We start from the raw sequence: 22,116 nt of genomic DNA on the forward strand, positions 1-22,116 counted from the left end.
TCTTTATTTCTTGCCTCTTAAGGTCTAAGGTAGATAATGTCAAAGTTAAAACAAGGAGAAAAGTTTTCCTTTGTTGCCTTGTATCTTCTCATATTAATATAATGTGATACTTCAATATCAGATGGCATTTACATGTAATAATAACAGGTAATTTTGATTTGAACTTCTGTTCATCACGGCATTGAGAACAGCCAAAACAAAAAAGCCACATACTTGTAAAAATGTGTACTGTAACCACATAACAAATTATTTCAACTGTCGACTAGACTTTTCTCTTAGTTTTTAATAATCTAGGTTGTAAGTTTATAAATTACAAGGCACAGGTAAGTTGCAGAAACATTGGGAAGGGAAAGAAAAATGGAGGAGACTTCAGGGGATTTTTTTTCTCAACTGTCTAAAACCTAGTTTATTTGCACAGATCCAACAACTCTCCAAAAAAGAAATAGAAGACTTGCTTCGAAGAGGTGCATATGGTGCCATCATGGATGAAGAAGATGAAGGTTCTAAATTCTGTGAGGAAGATATCGACCAAATTTTGCAGCGTCGTACTAAAACTATCACAATTGAATCGGAAGGAAGGGGCTCCACGTTCGCCAAGGTGCAGAAGCAGCAAGTTTGTTCTGTGACAGTATAGAGCTGTAAACATAATTGAATGTTGTAAAGCTTATGCTTTCTTTTTTTATGCTCACTTTTATTTAATGTGTGTACATTAGGTACGGTCATTTGGGTTCTTACATCTATGTTTTTATTAACATGCACACAGCAAAATCAGATTTGCACATACAGATTGAGTAAACGCCAGTTGCAAAGACAGTGCTTGAACAAAGATGACTAATAGGTGTGTGCTGGTTTTGAAAAGGCTAGGATTTGTGTGAGAGATAATGGGGCGCATTAACCAAGAATACTAAAACAGTTTAGTTTATAGATACATTTTTATTCAGATACATTAAGAGCGGGAGAAAATTTACATAAGACAGTAAGTAATAAGATTAAAAATTGTCAGGCTTATTGTAAAAATGCCTACACATACAATACCATTTGAATGTTTAAATTTTTTGGTAGGAGTTTGAAAAGCAAAGTAAGAAAGCTCCTACAATAGCAGGGGGTGGAGAGTGTCTATATATGTGTGTCGGGGGGGGGGGGGGGGGGGGAGTGTGCTGAGAATGTGTGGTCTTAGGAGTAATAGTCTAGAATAAAATTGGACTGACACTTCCTGATTTTTGTTGGGTAAGAGAAAAACGGTAATATCATAACATCCCAAACCCTATGCTGTAAAATTGAGTGAAGAGAACAAAAAGTAGGTTTGGACTCCTGAATTTCCAAAGCATGTGCAAATACAAATCTGAACAAATACAAATCAAGGTAAATAAATAAATAAAGTCAAGCAGTATAACTGAGCTTGGAACATGGGTACTTCACAAATGCAGTTGTGACAATTCAGAAAAAAAAGGCAAAGTGAAAGGAAAACATCTGAGAATATAAATGTGTGTTTATTGTTTATAAATACACATTTATTTAGGCTCTCTTATATCTGGCTGATTGTGAGTTAAATAAGAAACAGTCTTCTAAAGAAGAGATAGGAAACCAATTAGGGAACATAATCACCACTGTCTTTTTATCAGAAGAGTTAGAAATTTTCATATTTATTTACTCTTTTCCCAAAAGCAGTGTATCAGGGTTTCTTAAATGCCTCCTGAAATTAAGCTTCTTCCATGCTCTCAGGCTTCAATTGTTGGTAGTTTAAACACTCCTTTGAAATTTCCCTCAAGCGAGTACTTCTGCATGCGATTAAATCCCTAAATGCTGATAAGCCTCTTCAAAAGATTGTATTTTCTTCCATTCAAGTAATTTAGATTTAGACTTAGAAGCAGAAGAACTGTGCTGCTTAATGTTCTTCTCTCCTGATGGTGCATAAAAGTTCATTAGATTTTTCTGATACATTATGGATCTGATTTTAAAAAATAAAGGGTGAGGAGAACTTTTGAGTTGTTTTGCACTGTGAGTAACTTCTAAAGTCTTAACAGCTGCTTGGGAGACTTTTGATGAAATGAGGTTATGCAGTCTTCACAGCACTGAGGCATTCAAACTACAAACTCTTGATGTATGATGTTGGTAAGATTTAGTTTTATTTATTACAGGCTAGTTTTGTTGCATCTGGAAACAGGACTGATATTTCACTAGATGATCCCAACTTCTGGCAGAAATGGGCCAAAAAAGCAGAAATAGATATAGATGCTATCAGTGGTAGAGTAAGTATTTCTCTTTTTTAATGCACATTTTTTCATGTATGTGCTTGCTGTTGAATTCTGAAATCGCAATTGTAGGATTTCTGGTCTTCTTTTGATGAATATTTCAACAAATCAGACTTTTTCTGCTGGTTAGTTTCTGTATTGGTAATCAGTCTGCCGATAGCTTTAAGATTTCCTAGTTCCCTGCTGTTCCAAAAGAGTTTGGCGGTCATTGATTTTTGTCAAAGCCCTGGAAATGATTGAAAGTGTGTAATTGTTCTGATTGCCCTCTCTGAATCCTGGGCTGGAATCTGCAACATAGCTGACTAAGAATTACATCAATTTTATAATAATGGAAGTTGTGTCCTTACTTGAACCCATTCCCGTGCAGTCAGTTCAAAAAAGGTTTCAGTGCCCCTTTTTACTCTCAAATACTGCAGTGTAGTCTGTGTAAGTATTCAGCTCAGATGAGGGATTGGGTATTGTTTATAGCTAATGTACTGGCGCTGTGGGATGAAACCCATTTTTGCCTTAAATACCACAAAATTTTTTTGTGTGGTATTTAAGGCAATAAATTGTTTTATTTGCTTTATGGGTGTTTGCTGTGATGCCTTTACAAAATACCTATTAATGACATTGGATAGAAATTGTTGTTTCTGAATAGAAGCTGTCTACTTAAGAAAAACTTACCAGGTGTTTCTCTAATGAGGTTTGTTTGAAATTTTGCAGAACAGCCTGGTTATTGATACCCCAAGAATTAGGAAACAAACACGGCCCTTTAGTGCTACAAAAGATGAGCTGGCCGAGTTGTCTGAAGTGGAGAGCGAGGGTGATGAGAAACCGAAACTCCGCAGGCCTTGTGACCGTTCCAATGGATATGGAAGAACAGAGTGCTTTCGGGTGGAAAAAAACTTGCTGGTCTATGGGTATTGTATACATCCTTCTTCATTCTAGGAAGTTTTTAAAAAAATAGTATTTTTTCATGTACTAAACTGTATTTATGGAATAACTTTTAGCTATATTGGCAATAACCTAGTGTGTATATAGAGAATTTATTTAGAATATGAATTTATTTGAATTTATTGTGCACACTATAAATCTTTCTGACAATTTGCAGTTGAAGAAATGTTGAAGTGAAAGCCTTTCTTCAAAGGAGATTATGACATTTAACATGGGCACTACAGTAGTCTTTCTAAGAATCATTACAGTAAATGCTGCAGGCAGGCTCAAAACTCTATAAATTAAGAAGTATGTGAAATAAAGGCTTGGTAGCTGACTTGATGTTCATAATTGCAGAAGATCTTGCACTTCCACAAGGTGCAAACAGGAACTGAAAATCTAGCCAGTTATTTTAAGCATACTTAAATCAGATGTGTTGATTTGGAAATAAAATCTTAGGTCTTCTCTTAACCCACCTTCTAAGACTGTGTTTGTTTATCAATGTGAGTTCCTGTCAGTTTTGTTTCTTGAGAAGCCTAAACCAATTACCCTTATTTTTTTGTAAACAGGTAAGTTTTGTTTAAAACTCTGTTTTAAACAGATGGAGTTTTGTTGAACATGTTACTTTCATATTTCTTCTCAGTAACTTAAGCTGAAGGAAAAGAGTGGAAAGCTAAACATTTTACAGTGGAATTCCCTTTTGTAACAGAAATCTACAGGTTACTTCTAAGTGCTGATTTGTGTTTCACTTTGGATTAGGTGGGGTCGATGGAGAGAAATTTTGTCGCATGGTCGCTTCAAGAGACAGCTGAATGAACAGGATGTGGAGATAATTTGCCGAGCTTTATTAGCCTACTGTCTTGTTCACTACAGAGGGGATGAGAAAATAAAAAGTTTTATATGGGATCTCATTACCCCAACAGAGGATGGGCAAACAAGAGAGTTACAGAATCACCTTGGTAAGGACTTCCATGTGTCTGCAGTTAAATAGCTTCATATACTTCATATACAGCCTGTGGTACTGGGATAAACCAGCTAAAAATTATCTCAGCGTCCTACTTGAAATAAATGGAATTTATTCCAAATATGTATTTCAATTGAAGTATCATTTCTGCTTTGCTTTGTATTTGATGGCTTACCCAAATGGATTTGTATACTCTCTGTAAGCTTTCTTTTCATTTTGGTTCATAAGAACCTATTCTGTTTCATGCTAGTATTCTTTTCTGCACTGCAGGACACAATACTGGTATAGGATATAGGAACTATAAGTGTCATGGGGATCTATACCTACCTGTTACTGTATTATATTTTACATTATATAGGCTTATCAGCCCCTGTGCCTAGAGGAAGAAAAGGGAAAAAAGTGAAGACCCAGGCTAGCACTTTTGATATACACAAAGCAGAATGGCTTCGAAAATACAATCCGGAACATCTGTTGCAAGATGAAGGATACAAAAAGCACATAAAACACCATTGTAACAAGTAAGCAGTAGATGAAGTGTGAATGTTTTTCAATGTTTATGTAAAGATTCTTTTTTCTTCTAATTCCTCATTGTCTTGGAAGCCTTTAAAATACTTTTGGCACTATGAAGAAACAAGTTTTAATGGTGTTAGCTTCATGAGAATAAATAGGTTGCAGTGTATTAGGAGGTGAACAGAGTATTTCACATTTAAAATAATTTTGTTACCTTTTTTAGAGAAACTGTGTGTTTGTGTCTGTCCAGAGAAAGAGAGATCTTGCTAGCATGTTTGGGGAGCCTTGTAGCAGCCAAGGGACTAAAGAGCTTGGGACTCCCTAGCAAAGAACTTGAAAGCGCAAAAGTTGTTTCTCCTCAATCCTACGTGCTGTTTACCTGGCATGGTTTTTGGGCTTCTGAGACTCTGAGCTACTAGCTTTTTGAAATTCATTCATAGGCATGAATGAGCTTGTTTTAGGTAGATCGTTTTTCTGTAGCAGAACTTGTCATACTGTGCTTGAAAGCTTCATATGGTGATGGTTGGGGATTGAGATAAAGCATGGAGAAGCTATTGGGGTCACGACACCAAATTTGAAGTGAGAGGTGATGTGAAAGATGTTCATTGTCAGCCCGCTCGATTCTTTCTAAGGGAATCTTCTAAGTAGGAAAAGGAAAATAGCGGTTTGTTCTTAGCAGTATTTTATGAAGCAAGTGAGGAGTGTTCTGCTGGCCTGGTCTTTGTCTAGGATTGGGGAGAATTTTTGCAATGAAACAATTTGTAATAGTGATTGCAATAAAAGGTGCTAGGTCTCCTGAATCAGAGGTTATCGCCTCTTGTAACTGAAGGAAATACATTTTAGGAAAATGACTTGAAAGCTTTGTGACATTACAAAAGACAAAACAAAACCACCCACAACTACTGAAAGCTTTTAGAATGCTAATATTTGTATTTCTTTTTTTCTTTGTTTAGGGTCTTGCTTCGAGTGAGAATGCTGTATTACTTAAAACAAGAAGTCATTGGTAATGAATTCCAAAAGGTGTTTGATGGAATTGATGCCAGGTGAACTATAGATTTTTTTGCTTGTTTATTTTAAGTGTAAACTCTCAAATAAAACCACAGAAATTTTCCTAGTTCTATATAGGAAGTGTTAAAACCAAATATTTGTATCCTCAGGCTGTGAGAAAAATGTTTTTATTTACTCTTTGTGTTTACTGAACACTTTGTATTTACTGAACACTTTGTATTTACTGAACACTTTGTATTGATTTGACATGAGGAAGTCCTGATTCCTACTTACAAGTCTAGCTATATAAAGGAAAATTAATTGAAGTCAAATAGACTGAAAAAGTGAGTGAAAGATAGAATTATATGCTTTACATCCTAATTGGCAGGTTTTTCATGCATCTTTATGCACACGTTTGGTTATGTGCTGTATATTCCATTCCTTTTTTTTTTTTTTGTGGAAGTACTGCCATTTGGAAATTCTTGAACTCACTGCTACAGGAGCTTGTGGTGGACAGAAAGTTGTAATGTGATTCTGAAAGCTGTTACAAACATTTGTGGAAGAAGAGTCCATCTCGTGCTATTAAACACAAAAGCATATAATTCTTGGTTTGCTAATTTTTGCAAGCACAAACGGCTAGGAGTTGGCAGAGTTCACTGAGGGAGGAGGAATACTGGGTCCTGGTTCTGCTTTCATGTTCTTTCCCCATTGCTGGTCTCTGACAAACACAAAATACTAAGCTGTCTGGGTGTTTTGTGTTGCTCTTTTTAGGGTCTTACGGAGTGCAGAGGTGAAAAATTTTATGCCTTGGTTTCTTTAGGTTATCAAAATGATTCTTAATGATAAATTATTATTGTATTGTGTGGCTTACATAGCTTTGTAGCATAACCATCCCCTTTGTTACTTACTATTAAATAGCAAAGTGCATTAAAAAATTAAACATTTCAATCCTAGGAGTCTTTACAACCTTCAAAGTAATCTTTGAATTGGTTTGCTGGACATGGAATGTTGTGTAAGTGTGCTCGAAGAGAGAAGTTTAAAAATCCCACATAAAGTACAAATGTACAGAGAGAAAATAAAAAATTATTTCTTCCTCTGAATATTACTGATGTTGGTGTGCTGTTGGTGATTCTCCTTAGTGAAATTGATGTTTGGGTCCCTGAGCCAGATCACTCTGAAGTTCCTGCCGAGTGGTGGGATGCAGATGCAGATAAATCCCTTCTAATTGGAGTTTTTAAACACGGTGAGTAATATGGATGACTGCGTGTGCACTTCCCCACCCCTCAATATAAACACCCTACACTCAATTTTTTAATAGCTTACTCTGAAAGTTGAATTTGTGCCACTTCTTTTTTTCCTTATAGGTTATGAAAAATACAACACTATCAGAGCAGACCCAGCGCTGTGCTTCTTGGAAAGGGTTGGCAAGCCAGATGAAAAAGCAGTTGCGGCTGAACAGAGAGCAAATGATTATATCGATGGGTATGAGCACTTAAAAGTGGGCATGAATGTTTCAGGGCCTTAAAGTAAATGAGACTGAATTTATATGTTGTACTTTTTATTCTCTTTTTAACTGGTTTTATACTAGTTTGATGTCACTGTTGTGAAAAATAATACTTTGATTGTGGGAGTGGAAGAGAGTTGGGAACAGTGTAACAGAACCATTGAAGTTTGGGATTTCACAATTAAAGGAAAAACGCAGCAACTTGTTAACAAAGACTCTACCTTGTGTTACTGTATCAGAAATATTGCTTAGACACTGAAGTGCAAAAGCCTTCAAAGGCAGAGTGCTACAGACCTATTTAACTTGATTTCAGGTCAGTCAGCTTGGTGTACTTGTCTTGTGTAGCTAACCAGTGACCCCAGTAGATCAATTTGAGTATCGCTGATAACTGCTGAAAGGGAGAACTGCTTTTATTCATTGCTTCATCAGTGAGGTTAGCAGCTATGGTCATAAAGAACATCTCTGAATGAGATAGTGAATTGGGGGCAGGGGGCGGGGGGGCAGACAGTATTCAAGCCATGAAAAATTTTCCTCGTTTCAAATAAGAAATTAAATACAGTATATCTAACTAAACTTAAATGAGTTTTCCTTAATTGAAAAGAGTAAGGACTTACATTACTAAGTGGGTTCTTTTGTGTTGAAATTTTAACAGGGATGTAGAAGATCCAGAATACAAACCAGCACCAGCAATGTTTAAAGATGACATAGAGGTATAGTAGGCACCTCTTAATAGCTCCTTTTAACACACTTAGAATGTAATACTTCCACCTTTTCGTTGAGCAAATAGTAACATTTTCCTATATTTCTCTAAATTGATAGAATTAACTCCCATGTGTTTCTGCATTTGTGTGGGCAGAGGGGAATGGGAGGGAATTGTATAATTCTGTTGTATGCTTTGTTAGTCACTTGTCCAAACTATATGTTAATCTTGTTTTTTGTCATACTCATAAATTGTCTGCAAGGTGTAAGTTTAACCTAAATCTGTGGAGAGGGATACATTTTTAATTTTGCTTCACTTTTGTTTCTCTACAGGATGATGTTTCATCCCCAGGTGATCTAGTAATAGCAGATGGAGGTAAAGAATATAAAACTTCAAATTTGAGCCAATTCAATCTATTTTGAATTGTTTTGTTCTCCTGACTCTTAGCTAAAACGTATTTAGATTGCCTAGTGTGGAATCACAGGCACCAGCAATGATTAACTTCTTTATTTTTCCTGTGACTTTGTTTTAATATAGATGGACAAATGATGGAAGGAGACAAAATCTATTGGCCCACTCAGTCTGCCTTAACAACACGTCTTCGCCGCCTAATAACAGCTTATCAACGAACAAGTAAAAATAGGCAGGCCCAGCAGATCCAGCCAGCATTCCCAATACAAACTAATATGATGCAGCCTCCCTATGAAGAAGCTGCTCTAAATCCGAAGATGGCTGCTAAGATTGAAAGACAGCAAAGGTATGTGCAGCATGTAAATACACATTTTTAATACATCCTCATGTAATAAAAAAGAAAAGAAGAAATAATAGTTGCTAGCTGTGTGAAACAGTGAAGAAAATGACAGAATTTCCTATTTTTTTCTTGCTGATCAAGATGGACAAGAAGAGAAGAAGCTGACTTCTACAGAGTTGTGTCCACTTTTGGAGTGGTGTTTGATCCTGAAAGGGGGCGATTTGATTGGACCAAATTCAGAGCAATGGCTAGACTGCATAAGAAAACTGATGAGAGCTTAGAGAAGTACTTGTATGCGTTTATGTCAATGTGCCGGAGAGTCTGTCGTCTCCCCTCAAAAGAAGGTGGGTGTATATATTTTTTACTTTTAGTTTTAGCTTTAATTTCTGAAATTAAAGAAATAAAGAGAAGGAAATAAGGAAACATGTTAAGTGTAAAATTGCCAGTGCTTAGCTTGAAAAGGTTTTTCTTTCATATGTTCCAAAATAAAAATGGGGGAGAAGGAAATAAGGAAACATGTTAAGTGTAAAATTGAAAGCTTGTAATGGGAAGAGATATATTAACTGATTAAAGCCATCTACTTCTAGTATTGATTTGCAGCGGGGGGGTTGCCAGATTCTCATCTTTGTTTTGTTTTCATACAGAACTCGTAGACCCAAACATTTTTATCCAGCCAATTACAGAGGAGCGTGCTTCTCGGACTTTGTATCGCATTGAACTCCTAAGGAAAGTGCGAGAGCAGGCTCTTAGACACCCACAGTTGTTTGAACGACTAAAACTATGCCAGCCAAACCCAGACTTACCTGTCTGGTGGGAGTGTGGGACTCACGACAGGGATTTACTTATTGGAGCTGCTAAACATGGAGTTAGCAGGACAGATTATCATATTCTTCGTGATCCTGAACTCTCATTTATGTCTGCACAGAGGAACTATAATCAAAACAAAGTGGCACTCTCAAGGACTTCTACTCCCCTCTTGCATCAGTACCAGATGGCATTATCTGCTTCTCCTCTTACACCTCAGTCAAGATTGTCAGATGCTAAAGTGAACGCTTTTGAGGACGCAAAAGCTAAAAATGAGAATCTGAAAGAGGACCCTCAGTCTTCTGAAGAGGAATCTATGTCTACAGAGGAGACACAGACAATAATGAAATCTGAACCTTTGAGTCCAAAAAATGGCACACCAATCCACAATACAGACCACAAACCTAGCGTGAAGACAGAAACAGACAGGCGCATGGTGGCAGCAAGGACAGAGCCTCTAACTCCAAACCCAGCTTCCAAAAAACAGAGAGTCAGCAAAAGGGGGTCTGACTCTAGCTCTGACTCAGACTCTGACTCAGATAGATCATCCTGTTCTTCCAGGTCATCATCTTCATCCTCTTCGTCTTCCTCATCTTGTTCCCACTCTCGATCAGGCTCTAGCTCTTCATCATCTTCATCTTGTTCTTCAGCATCTTCATCCTCCTCCTCCTCCTCTTCATCATCGTCGTCGTCATCATCATCATCGTCTGAAGAGAGTGATAGTGATGAAGAGGAGGCACAAAAACGTGGTATGTGTGTAGTCTTATTTCTGCAGTAAAACTGTTAAAGTGAACAAGTTTATTCTTAATGGGAAAATGTCTTAAAAAGGGTATTAAATCCCACAAAAGTAAACTTAAATAAACATATTTGCTTGATTCTTCAAGTGAGTTGTAAGAATTTCAGGGATACAGCATTTTCTTTGCTTCATATCAGTGCCTTGGATGAGGTAGTTAGGATTTGTTGACGGATTCCCTAATCAAGCTTACTGTGCATGTGGCTCACCTGTGGGAGGAGAGTTGAATGGCTGATGTTTTCTGGAAATATAGTGTGTATAGATTCCCTGTTACGGCTTCTTTTTCTTCCTGAACATAGAGATTGTTTTGGTTTCCCTGTTTGTTTTTTCCACTCTTGGTCAACACTTTAAAAGTGTTTAGTCTTAGAAAGTCATAGGAAAGATTGAGGCAATTACGGAGCATGGGACCAAATAACACAGAGCCACTTCTGAAAGCTTCAAAGTTAGAAGCAAAAACCTCTGATTAATGAAGTAATTTAAAATTTTTAATAAACCAACCAATCGTTATTTAACACATTCCTTATTTTGATACTATGAAGTGTCCTCTACTCTTGCTCCATTGAAACTCAGGACGTGGAAAGATTTCTCTATTGTGTGATAACGAATGGTAGTAGAAAAAGGAAGAGGAGCAAGTTAAGTGGTGGGGATTACAGCATAAGTAAATAAGCTATTTTTTTCCCAGTACCTCAGGGAAAAAGCCATTGTGTTAATCAGATTGATCCTCTCATCTGCGGAAATGACAAATGGAAACCAAAGGGATAATTTACTGGGAAAATGATTACTGGGCGAGTAAAATGCCACTTAAACAAAATGATTAAGATGCTGCTGACTGTAGCAGTGGAAGGACATTTTTAGAGTAAAGAATTGTATGCAGACATGAAAACAGTGAGAGAAAAGGAATGCTTATGACATAAATATTTAGATTTACATGGTGGATACTACAACATTTACTACAAGTCCAAATACTAGACTTGCTTTCTGCCAGCTCAGTCTGTTCAGGCAAGTGATTGTGCCATCCTCAGGTTGCAAAATTTTGTAAATCAGTCAGTCTTTCTTTTTGTGGCTATTTTGCTGTTAAGTTCGTGTTGAAGAGACTGATAAATGCTGGAAAATTCTGTTAACTTCATCTGCATTTTCATTTTAAGCCCAGATTTAATTTCATATGTTGTACAATGATCTTCCTTTGGCATACTTCTCACATTTGAAATACCTTTTAAGGGCGATGACTCGATGCCTAGCTATTGTTAAGGACAAATTTGAGTTCTATAGAATCGTCCCCTCAATACTCTTTACTCTTGCTTATGAAGTATTTACCTTTTCAGGCAGGGCTTTCCCCTTTCCCCCAGCCCATCCCCCCTCCCCTGGCCCCCATTTTTGGTTTTCTGGGTTTGTTGGGGTGGCTTTTTTTTTTGGTTGGTTTTTTTTTTTCTTTTTAGTTTCAGACTGTTTCCTGTGTCATAGTGAAACTTACATTGCTCTCTGGATGGAGGCAAAAGTAAAATAATAATGAGGAAAGAAGTAGAAGAAAGTCAGAGGACACACTGAAAGGATACTAGGAAAAAAATCCTCTGTGATTATAATTTTAAAAATGAAATGATGCAAATGCATGTGTTCAAGACACGGAACATCCAGCATTCCATTCAGTAAATGAAATGTCTTTAATTTATAGTAGTATCCCAATAGCTTTGCCATATTTAGGTGATAGACACCTTTTATTTCAGTTTAATTCTATATTTTAGTGCTTCTTGGCTTACAAAGGCAATATGTTAAAATAAGTATGGTCTGTCTATCAGATTACTCTGAAGCATGTCTGTTTTCAAATAGCTAAATGTTTGGCTTGCTAAGCTCTTGAAATATTAGCAGGAATATGTGTGGAATTTACATGCTTAGAAAAAGATCAGCAGTCATCCTGAAAAACCTAAGAGATTAATTCTTTGGTTTAACTTTGTGTTTGGACTTTCTCTTGAACGTTGTTCTGTGTGTTATGTTCAGCTGAACCTCCTACAGTGAGTGTTTAACTTCTTTACAACATCAAATGATATTAGTGGTTTTATTTAGCAGAAGGAACCCCGCATATAAAAGCATACGATGAAGAGAGTGTAGCCTCTCTGAGTACAATACAAGATGAGACGCAAGACAGTTTCCAGATGAACAATGGGACACCAAATTCCAGTTATCTCCTACAAGGTGGATACATGTTGGCTGCATCCTACTGGCCAAAGGCAAGTTTATAATACTACCTTGAAAACCAAAGCTGTAGGGGAAGGTGGGCTGTGATATTAGTATTCAAGTAAATACGTTAAAACCATACCACTGAGTTGTGGGAAGATCTTGGAAAAAAAAAAAACAGGATTTTGTTCAGGGTAAATTATAGTAGAATTATGATGAAGCATCTTTACACATCAGTTGTATAGCTATATCTGTAAAATACAGAATATTCAGATAAGAAACAAAACTTTATAAAGGAAGCATATTTAAGATGAAGATGAGGTAATTTATCAGGTAATTGGATGATCTTAAGTCAGTGAAAGGAATTGTTTAGAGTAGTCTGAAAGAATGTAAAAAAAGAAACAGAGTAAGAAATCAGTTAAGCTAAATATTAGAAAAACTTTCGTAATAGTAGTAGGACTCCTTCAAGCTACGTTGCAAAATCCTAAATCATATTCAATTATGGGCTGGCTGAAGCCCTGTTGTAATAGAAATTTTATGTTAAAATTTAACTGTATGATTCCATATGGGAATTAGTGAAACTCTACAGTATACTTTGAAAAGATAATAAATAAGGACTATTTAATTAAATTGGGGGTTGGACTAGATGACCTCTAAAGGTCCCTTCCAACCCAAAACATTCTATGATTCTATGTATAACACTAAATGACTGGTAATTATTCTTGTTTGAAATAAATACTGAATATTTTTAAGCTCTGTTGTCATATCTATGGCTGACATACCTTGGAAGACCACAGAGCAGTTTCTAACACTTTAAATTATTAGCTTACTAAGAAGATGAAGCAAAAATTGTGAATTGCTGGAATGCCTGTTCACTACATAAACTTTAACTGTGATATAATTTTGGATAGGTTTCTTTCCTGACAGTTATGGAAAATGAGACTGTTTTGGACATTCTGGGTCTGAAAAATCCACTTGCTTTTATAGTTAGTATTACACTTACAGGCTTTAGTGTGTCACCTTTTTTTTAAGTGTAGGAAAGCCCATGTGATGTTTACTTCTATGACAGATTTTTGATGCATATATTTTTCAATAGTTCTAAAGACATTTTAGCATGTTTCAGCTTGTTTAGTGTGTTGCTAGGCATATGCTATATAAAAAACAACCACTGGTATTTTAATAAAAATCATAATTTCAAAATCTCCTTCTGTGGAACAGGCATGAGTTGCAAATCAGCTTGAAAATTCAGAGCCAGATCACAAGCTTGTATTGAAGGAAAAGTTTCAAGGTCAGGAAGTTGAGCAAAGTCTGAAAAGGAAGGCAATGCAGGAGACACCAAGGGTGATGAAATAGGGAAAAACAGATGTAGGATCATAACTTTCAGCTTTTAGTTACTGTTACATTTGCTCCCGGCAGATGCATTTAAATTTAAATACCACTCTTCATAACTTTTGAACGTTTGTTTTGAGAAGGGGAACAAAACTTCCATGTCACAGGTGCTTGGCAGTTTGTGAAAAATGACATTCAGGGTGTACAAAATCAGACCTTTTTTTTTTTTAAATACGGGGGGGAGGATCTTGAACTTGGTGAAGAATATTTGCTTACAGAACAAGTAGTTCTGTTACAGATTCTAGTTACAAATAACTGCACTCTGAAAGCATCAGAAAACATAGTAGTTCCTGGAGTCTACATGTACTTACTTAGCTGAATTTATTGGGACTTATTACACAGGTGTGTGCAGTCCAGTCTGTGTTTGGTGTCTTAAGATTGTGAGGAATAATATGGTTTCAAAAGCTAAAAGGAGACGGGAATAAAACTCTGTAGATTTAGTTTTATAAATGCTGTTTTCCAGGTGTGTTATGGTGCTGCCCACAGGTTCAGCCCCAGCTACCAGTGAGTCCAAGCCAGACCCACAAATACTGCTTTGGTAGTTACCATATCTGTCCTTTAAAAATAAGTGAAAGAATGTGTTTCAAGCATTTGCAGGCCCCAGACCCTGTATAGGTGAGATCGCACATTTGTTTACTGGTGGTGAAATTAAGTACAGAGGTGGCTTTCATGGAGTTTTACAGTGAATCTGTGCAAGTCCAGGAACTTCGAAATCTTTTAGGTCCAAGTCCCGTGATTAACGATTTTGTCACTTCTTTTTAGAATGAGAAGGTAATACATAAATGTAATGTGTACAGTGTTGGTAAGCATTAGTCTTACAAAAATACTTTCTCTGTTTTTTTAGGATCGAGTTATGATTAATCGACTAGATAGTATTTGTCAAACAGTGTTGAAAGGTAAATGGCCATCAGCAAGAAGGAGCTATGACAGCAATACAGTGGCATCTTTCTACACAACCAAACTTCTGGATAGCCCAGGTGCAGCTGCAGATTACAGTGAGCCCAGCGCACCAACACCCCCTCTTGCAGGTGTTAAAGAAGAATATGATCAATCGCCACAGATGTCAAAGGTGAAGAAGCATGTACGAGAAAAGGAGTTTACAGTGAAAATCAATGACGTATGTTTATTTTTATTGCCCTAGGACCTGATTGCGATTGCGGTGTGCGGCATGCTTTACCTGCAAGTGGCTGCCTGCTCTCACTCTCACTTCCTTCACACACTTGTTTGTGGGTATTTGGGTCTGCTGCTTCTGGGCATTGAGTGTTTGGTTTTGGGGTTTGGTTTTTTGGGGGGTTTTGTGTGTGTTTGTTTTTTAATTTGCATAAGTCGCTGGAAGGAATCACTGTTACTTCTCTCCCTGAATTGAAATTTTGCCTTTCTTCAGACAGCCTGTTTGATGCTATTTCTAAGAAACATGGTTAGTAAAAAAAGATATTTCTGTTGTTTGGCTTTTTTTGAACACTTCAGCATAACCTACCCAGCAAGCACTTTATTATTTCATGGCCTTTTGGAGGTTTACAGGTAAATTTCCCAGTTTAAATGCAGGCTAGAAGTGTCAAACGTTTTTCTTACGTGTAGTTTGAAACCTGTTTGGTAGCATATAAAAATGTATGAAAACTTCCTCTTGTAATTGGGCTTGGCGTTTCTTTAGGACTAGATTAGGGAGCTGGACAGCTGTTCTGTGTCTGGATTTTTCAGTTAAGATAGTAGATAACCTAAAATTTATATTCATAGAAGCAATGCCAAGAAATTTTTGTTCTGTTTGTTTTTCTTTGTTTTTTGTTTTTTGGTTTGTGGGTTTGTTTTTTTTTTTTTTGCATAAAGAGAAGAAAGACTTGTTTTCAGGTCTTCGTTCTTGCTCAACTCTTCTGGAGTAACTGTTTGTCTGTGAGAATCCTGATTATAAAGTAATTGTTTCTGCTTCAGAAGAGACTCTTCTAACCCTGGGATTTATTTAACAGGAAGGTGGTTTGAAATTGACTTTTCAGAAGCAGGGACTATCTCAGAAAAGACCATTTGAAAGTGAGGAAGGTGCATTGGGACAGCAGCAATACCTGGCTCGGCTACGTGAACTCCAGAATGCTTCAGAAATCAGCCTTGTCAACTTCCCCAAATCACTTCCCGAATCAGGTACATAAAATGTCAGAGAGCATAAGAGTTAGTAATAAATCTTATACTCTGGGTTCTTCTGTTGATCTCCTTGCACAGGCAGTGGAGAGAGGTGTTTGCAGTGTTATTTGTTCTAAACTGCACTCTGGAGGAATTCTCTCCAGTGTGCTGGGGAAACTGGGCACCTAAGCTGAAGAGTGAGTTTGAACCACGTGAATACTCTCTCACAGTGTCAGTTACTGTAATGTTTGCTTATTAGAAGGATGCTATTATACATTATAAATACCCCCAGGAGAAGATACTAATAATCGCAAAGTGCATCGCTCTACACTGACTGTCCATTTAAATCACAACTTAGTGTGGCTAGTTTGTAAGTGAAGATGAAGATTCCAGATTTATGCCGTGTTAATTTGCACTCTTTATATTCTTTCCTGTGTCTCATGTAAAGAAATGGTGGAGGGCAACAGTCTAGAACCAATTTTTGGCTTATAGCTAACAGTAGGTGTACACTGACTGTGGTAGGTTGACCCTAAAACTTACAGCTTATTTTCATTAAAAAAAAGCACAGTAGGTGTACACTGACTGTGGTAGGTTGACCTTGGCTGGACACCAGGTGCCACCAAAGCCACTCTATCGCTCCCCTCCTCAGCTGGACAGGGGAGAGAAAATATATCAAAAGGCTTGTGGGTGGAGATAAGGACAGGGAGATTCACCAGTTACCATCATGGGCAAACCAGACTCGACTTGGGGAAATCAGTTTAATTTATTACCAGTTAAATCAGAGTTAGGAGAGAATAAAAAATATTAATCTTAAAACACCTTCCCCCCACCCCTCCCTTCCTCCCAGGCTTAACCTGACTCCCAGTTTTCTCTAACTCCTCCCCCCGAGTGGTGCAGGGGGACAGGGAATGGGTGTTGGGGTCAGTTCATCAGACGCTGTCTCTGCTGCTCCTTCCTCCTCAGGGGAGGACTCTTCACACTGCTCCCCTGCTCCAGCCTGGGGTCTCTCCCACGGGGTGCAGTCCTCCATGAACTTCTCCAGTGTGAGACCTTCCCACAGGCTGCAGTTCTTCATGAATTGCTCCAGCGTGGGTTCCTCCTTCCCACAGGGTGTGGTCCTTCAGGAACAGATTGCTCCAGCATGGGTTCCCCCCACGGGGCCACAGGCCCTGCCAGGAGCCTGCTCCGGCGTGGGGTCCTGCTGGACTGCAGGTGGGGATCTGCTCCCCTGTGGGCCTCCCTGGACTGCAGGGGGACAGCCTGCCTCGCCATGGGCTGCACCAGGGGCTGCAGGGGAATCTCTGCTCCGGCGCCTGGAGCCCCTCCTGCCCTCTGTCTGCCCCGGCCTCCTCTCACATCCTCTCACTTCTCTCTCCCTGGCTGCTGTTCTACAGCAGGTTTTTTTTTTCCCCTTCCTAAGTATCTTATCCCACTGTCACTGATGGGCTCGGCCTTGGCCAGCGGTGGGTCCGTCTTAGAGCCAGCTGGCATTGGCCCCATTGGACACAGGGAAGCTTCTGGCAGCTTCTCACAGAAGCCACCCCTGTAACCCCCTGCTACCGAAACCTTGCCACACAAACCCAATACACTGACAAATAAAAATGAGCCTAAAGTAAGTAGTTAAAATTTGGATTAAAATATTTGAAATTATTAAAATTGAGTGCTTGATTTAGGCCAGCTTCTGATTAAATGACTGTAATTCCTTGAGATTGCATACATTTGTGGATGAGAACATGTCCTTTAAAAAAAATACTATCCTTCACTTGCATTTTGTAGTTTCATGTTCTTTTGCAACATACCATTAAGGTCTTGTTATAAACATTTATTTAGGGATGTCTGCCTCTTGAGTGTGTGTGATCTCAGCAATTTTTAACAGCTCTCCTCCCTGTACAGATTTATTTTGAGGGCGTGGGGGGAGTAATAGGAAACTTCCATAGTAGAGTGGCTTTTCAGAGCCTGATATTAAGTGTTTTAAACAGTCATAAAACAATGGGCAATTTCTGTTAGATATTACATGTAGAAATTATATGCATTTGCACTATTTCAAGTAATCTTACTTCCTTTTTTAATTCAGTCATGTTTCTTGTTATAAACAGCTCATGCATCTGACACTAATCTTAATTGCATCATTAATTAGGTACTTCCAGTCACTTAACAGCCAGTGCCAATGGAGTCGTAGTTGACAGTCAGCCTGTAGTCAAAAAGAGAAGAGGGAGAAGGAAGAATGTGGAGGGAGTTGATGTCCTCTTTATAAATAGAACTAAACAGCCTAATCATGTAAGTAAACTTGATTTTATGTCCAAAAAGAAGGTCCAAATTACTGTTAATCCCTTAACCGAGCCTAACCAGCTGTCAACATACAATAAAAACTTTATTACTCAAAACTGTTGGGTTGGGTTTTTTTCTGAAATTGTTCACAGACAGTTAATGAGTACACAATTAAGAACTGATAGAATTTTACTAATCATCAGATATATTCAATATTGGTAACTATTTTTAAAAAGTAAGTTTAATTGTAATTTTGATGAACTGTAATTAACAATATATTATTGAAAACTTGATATTTGACCTAGCACCACTTTCTGACATCCTTTCCTGTAACATCTGTTACGGGACTTGACTGTACTGTGACTTAAAGGGAGCGTCCTTTATGGCATGAGTAACCTCACTGAGCCTTTGAGTGTGTTCATAATGGTCTGCAGGACTGTGGCCTTCAGTGTATCATACATGAAGGAATTGTGATGATTTGTTTTCTATGGAGAACTTAAATATTTTAAATTTCTCCAGGTTAATCCAGGTATTAACTCCTGTCAGGTTGCTGCAGGAATAAACCCAGCGCTCACTTACACGCAGTCCCAAGGCATGCTTGATGCAGAGAGTCCAGTTCCTGTTATTAACCTAAAAGATGGAACGCGGCTTGCGGGTGATGATGCCCCCAAAAGAAAAGATTTAGAAAGGTGGCTTAAAGAACATCCTGGATATGTTGAAGATTCAGGAGCTTGTATTCCTGTGAGTATTCCTTTCAGCTCTGTTTTAGGTAAATAGTAAAACATTTCTCATAAAATATATTTGAATTTGTATTCAGTGTTACATGGAATTACTCTTTCTTTTGTTTAGGAAAAGGAAAATGTCCATTTCTTTTTACATAATTTGAGCTCTGCACGTCTTCCTTTTCTCTCATATATGTAGTTGCCAAGAAAAATAGCACTAAACAAAGACATTTTATCTTTGTCTAATTTCACCTAGGATTAAAAAAAATTATCTAAGATAAGAAAACTCATATTATCATGATAATGATGATGGGAGCTGAAAATGTGTAACAGCATATTTAGTGATGTGCAAGAGGATTAAAGGTTTTACTGTGGGATGTATCTCATACCTACATTGCAGTGTTACAGTAGTGATGTTTGTGTGGGTACTATGTTCTCATTTTACCTCTGAATTCAAGGTCTGTTGATGTTGAACAGAATGTAAGAAAATCATATTTGTGACGTCTGGAATAAGAACCTTATTTGTCTGAAAAGATGTTACAATACAAAATAGTAGCAACATTCCTGACAGTTAAAGCACTGTTGAAAACTGAAAAATTACTAAAACAAAGCAATGCATAGAGGCATCAGAGGATTTAGTGCTGCCTACTGGGCTGCTTATTATATGATCATGAATAGTAAATTAGCTTTGTAACTAAATGTTTCTGAAATAGAAGATGACTTCAAAAGAATACCTGACTCAAGAGAATGCACAGATAATCTTACCATTTTTAAAACAGTTATATCAGAAAGATAATTGGCTTTTTAATTCCTTTATAACAGAGGATGCAGCTGCACGATGGGAGGCCCAAACAAAAAAGGCACCGTTGTCGAAACCCTAATAAACTGGACGTTAATAGTTTGACTGGTGAAGAACGTGTTCAGCTCATAAATAGAAGAAATGCAAGAAAGGTATTTATATTACTGTTCCCATTCCAGTGTTCCTCAAATGAAAAGTGACCTGAAATGAAGAATTGTAATATTACACTTGCTAAAATACTGTGTACAAACGAAAGGTTTTTGGTTTAAGGTTTTGGTACAGAGCAAAAAAGTCAATGACAATCTTGCAGTATACGTTTTGCAACTATGAAAATATGTAAGATATGGCTAGAAACTTAACCTGTGGTTTACATTCAGGTACAATTGAACGCTCTGTATCTCAATATTTGTGCCATTGACCAATACAGAGGCATGGCCACTGAAATATATGTTGTTCTGATCAAAGTTACAACATTCTCACGAGTTCTAAATTTTGTGTACATCTTCTCATTGCTACTTTTGACACGATTAAAATTGTATTGGTAGTGCACCCTGCATAGAAACTTTTGATCGGAATTGCATAAATCCTGTGTAGTGGATTATTTTGCTTTTTCCTTTTTTCAGTTATCGCTGGTATTTGACACTTACAGTTCATCAGTATATATCCATTGTAAATCACATTGCTGGGTTAAACAGTAGTGTAACAGGAACAAAAGTAGAAGGGGGATTCTTGTATAAAATTCCAACAGTGGAAGATGGGAGACCAGGTGATGAATTCAAGTTCTTGGACAGGTGATCAAGGTGTGGGAAAGTTATAATGTGTTTAAGTAGGCTTTGGGGAAGGCTAAAAGGCAATATTTGAGAAAAGCATACAGAACATTACTGTTGTTTATTGAACAAATTTGGACAGGTGTGTGGGATGGTGTCTTTGAATGTCAGTGTAGTACCGGAGCAGCAGTCCAGTGGGAGCCTTTGAGGTATTGCGTCAATGTATGGAGCATTTTCTCTTGTGATACTGATGGCTTTTCTTTTTGTTAGAGAGCAGTTGCAAGGAAAGCAGGAAATTTTTTTATGTGGCTGTATTAAGGTCAGAAACTTTTTGTATCTGTAGAGGAGAGTGAGGCAGAATTTGAGAGTCTTTAATCTCTTCAGTGCATTGAGGCAGGAGCTCTAAAGAGGAATCTGCGTGATTGCTAGCCTCTTGAAAAACAGACCCTTGGCTGCTCTACAGTAAGCCGTGCCCCAAGGAATCTTTTCAGAGCTGATGATCAAGAAGTGAGAGATTTGATCTGTGCATGCTGTAAAAAGCCTGTCTTTCAATGATGTCTTTTTTCTCTAATAAATTCCCACACTGTAGTTGAGATTCTGTTCTGTTACTTCGTTAACTTCGGTTTTCCCATTTATAACCTGCTCTCAACTTCTCTGCATCACCAAACTCATTTTGTCTCATTTTCTTTTTTAGTTCAGTTACACATTCAGTAGTAGGGGATGAGGGGACCAAAAGTAGCCTAGAAGACGTGAGTTTAAGTTGCAGTTTATAGAGAAAGTTGTGCAGAAACTGGAATACTTCTTCCTTTCTTCTTTCTGCCGTTTCTTCTTTCTTTATAGATCTGAATAATACTTCTGATTAATTTGAAAACTTACTTGCCTGCTTACCTGATTTTATTAGGACATGCTGTCTAGCAATCTTAACTTAGCCTTTTTTGCATGAAAAGATAGAAGAAATAATTTCACAAGAGAAGCAGAGCCTCTAAATGGAAGTATTTTTAGAAGTTGCCTGAGATGATAGAATAGGACTTATAAAGTGGATAGTGGATAAAGGAAAAGTTGAACAAGGTTGTAGTTACAACCTTCTTGGTAATACTCGGACCACTGTTGTTCTCTAGTCATGTGGTTGCTCTTCCATTCATTGCATGTCTAAAAAACTGATATGAAATATGAGTAGGAATGTCAAATACTGAAGTTGCAAAGTATGAGTTTAATAGATGTTCAGTAGATCTAGAACAAATCAAGAATCTCTTGCATATACCATCAGGAATCAGTCAAAAGTGGTATCATACTAACTGATAATTTAAAGTGAGATTTTACTTGTATAGTTTTATATAAAAGGCAAAAATGAAACTCTTGGGTATGAATGTTGCCTTTTCTTATTGAATGAGAAGTATTTCCTGACTTCTGTCTTCTGCTTCTCAGGTAGGGGGTGCGTTTGCTCCCCCTCTGAAGGATTTGTGCAGGTTCTTGAAAGAAAATCCAGAGTATGGAGTGGCTCCTGAATGGGGAGAAGTTGTAAAACAATCTGTGAGTATTTGCAGAATAAGATAACTGTGACATGAAATGTATCTTAAAAACAAACAAGGCAAACGGGAAAAAAGGGCATGCCAAAAGCTTGTAATTTCTGGTATTCTATATTAAATGCGGAATGTGAGTCAAAGTTAGGGTTTGTTGGTTTGTTTGGTGAGTTGGTTTTTTTTTTCCTCTGCC

At 37.5% G+C, this 22,116-nt stretch overlaps 1 protein-coding gene across 1 annotated transcript in view; it reads left to right on the forward strand.

Annotated features, from left to right (window-relative positions):
- Window positions 1-22,116, forward strand: part of CHD9 (chromodomain helicase DNA binding protein 9) — a 98,503-nt gene that overhangs the window by 71,016 nt on the left and 5,371 nt on the right. Inside the window, exons 21-40 of the mRNA XM_035893125.1 lie at window positions 419-598; window positions 2,139-2,249; window positions 2,958-3,154; window positions 3,927-4,126; window positions 4,490-4,649; window positions 5,595-5,684; window positions 6,768-6,871; window positions 6,993-7,110; window positions 7,785-7,842; window positions 8,165-8,207; window positions 8,370-8,589; window positions 8,725-8,927; window positions 9,228-10,136; window positions 12,239-12,402; window positions 14,583-14,855; window positions 15,700-15,868; window positions 17,985-18,124; window positions 18,635-18,856; window positions 19,660-19,788; window positions 21,829-21,933. Of these exons, the coding sequence (XP_035749018.1) occupies window positions 419-598; window positions 2,139-2,249; window positions 2,958-3,154; window positions 3,927-4,126; window positions 4,490-4,649; window positions 5,595-5,684; window positions 6,768-6,871; window positions 6,993-7,110; window positions 7,785-7,842; window positions 8,165-8,207; window positions 8,370-8,589; window positions 8,725-8,927; window positions 9,228-10,136; window positions 12,239-12,402; window positions 14,583-14,855; window positions 15,700-15,868; window positions 17,985-18,124; window positions 18,635-18,856; window positions 19,660-19,788; window positions 21,829-21,933 (3,795 nt within the window). The remainder of the gene's footprint in view (window positions 1-418; window positions 599-2,138; window positions 2,250-2,957; window positions 3,155-3,926; window positions 4,127-4,489; window positions 4,650-5,594; window positions 5,685-6,767; window positions 6,872-6,992; window positions 7,111-7,784; window positions 7,843-8,164; window positions 8,208-8,369; window positions 8,590-8,724; window positions 8,928-9,227; window positions 10,137-12,238; window positions 12,403-14,582; window positions 14,856-15,699; window positions 15,869-17,984; window positions 18,125-18,634; window positions 18,857-19,659; window positions 19,789-21,828; window positions 21,934-22,116) is intronic.

The sequence above is a fragment of the Egretta garzetta genome, unplaced genomic scaffold (genome assembly GCF_000687185.1).
Source record: "Egretta garzetta isolate BGI_Z169 unplaced genomic scaffold, ASM68718v1 scaffold314, whole genome shotgun sequence".
Taxonomy (NCBI): Eukaryota; Metazoa; Chordata; class Aves; order Pelecaniformes; family Ardeidae; genus Egretta; species Egretta garzetta.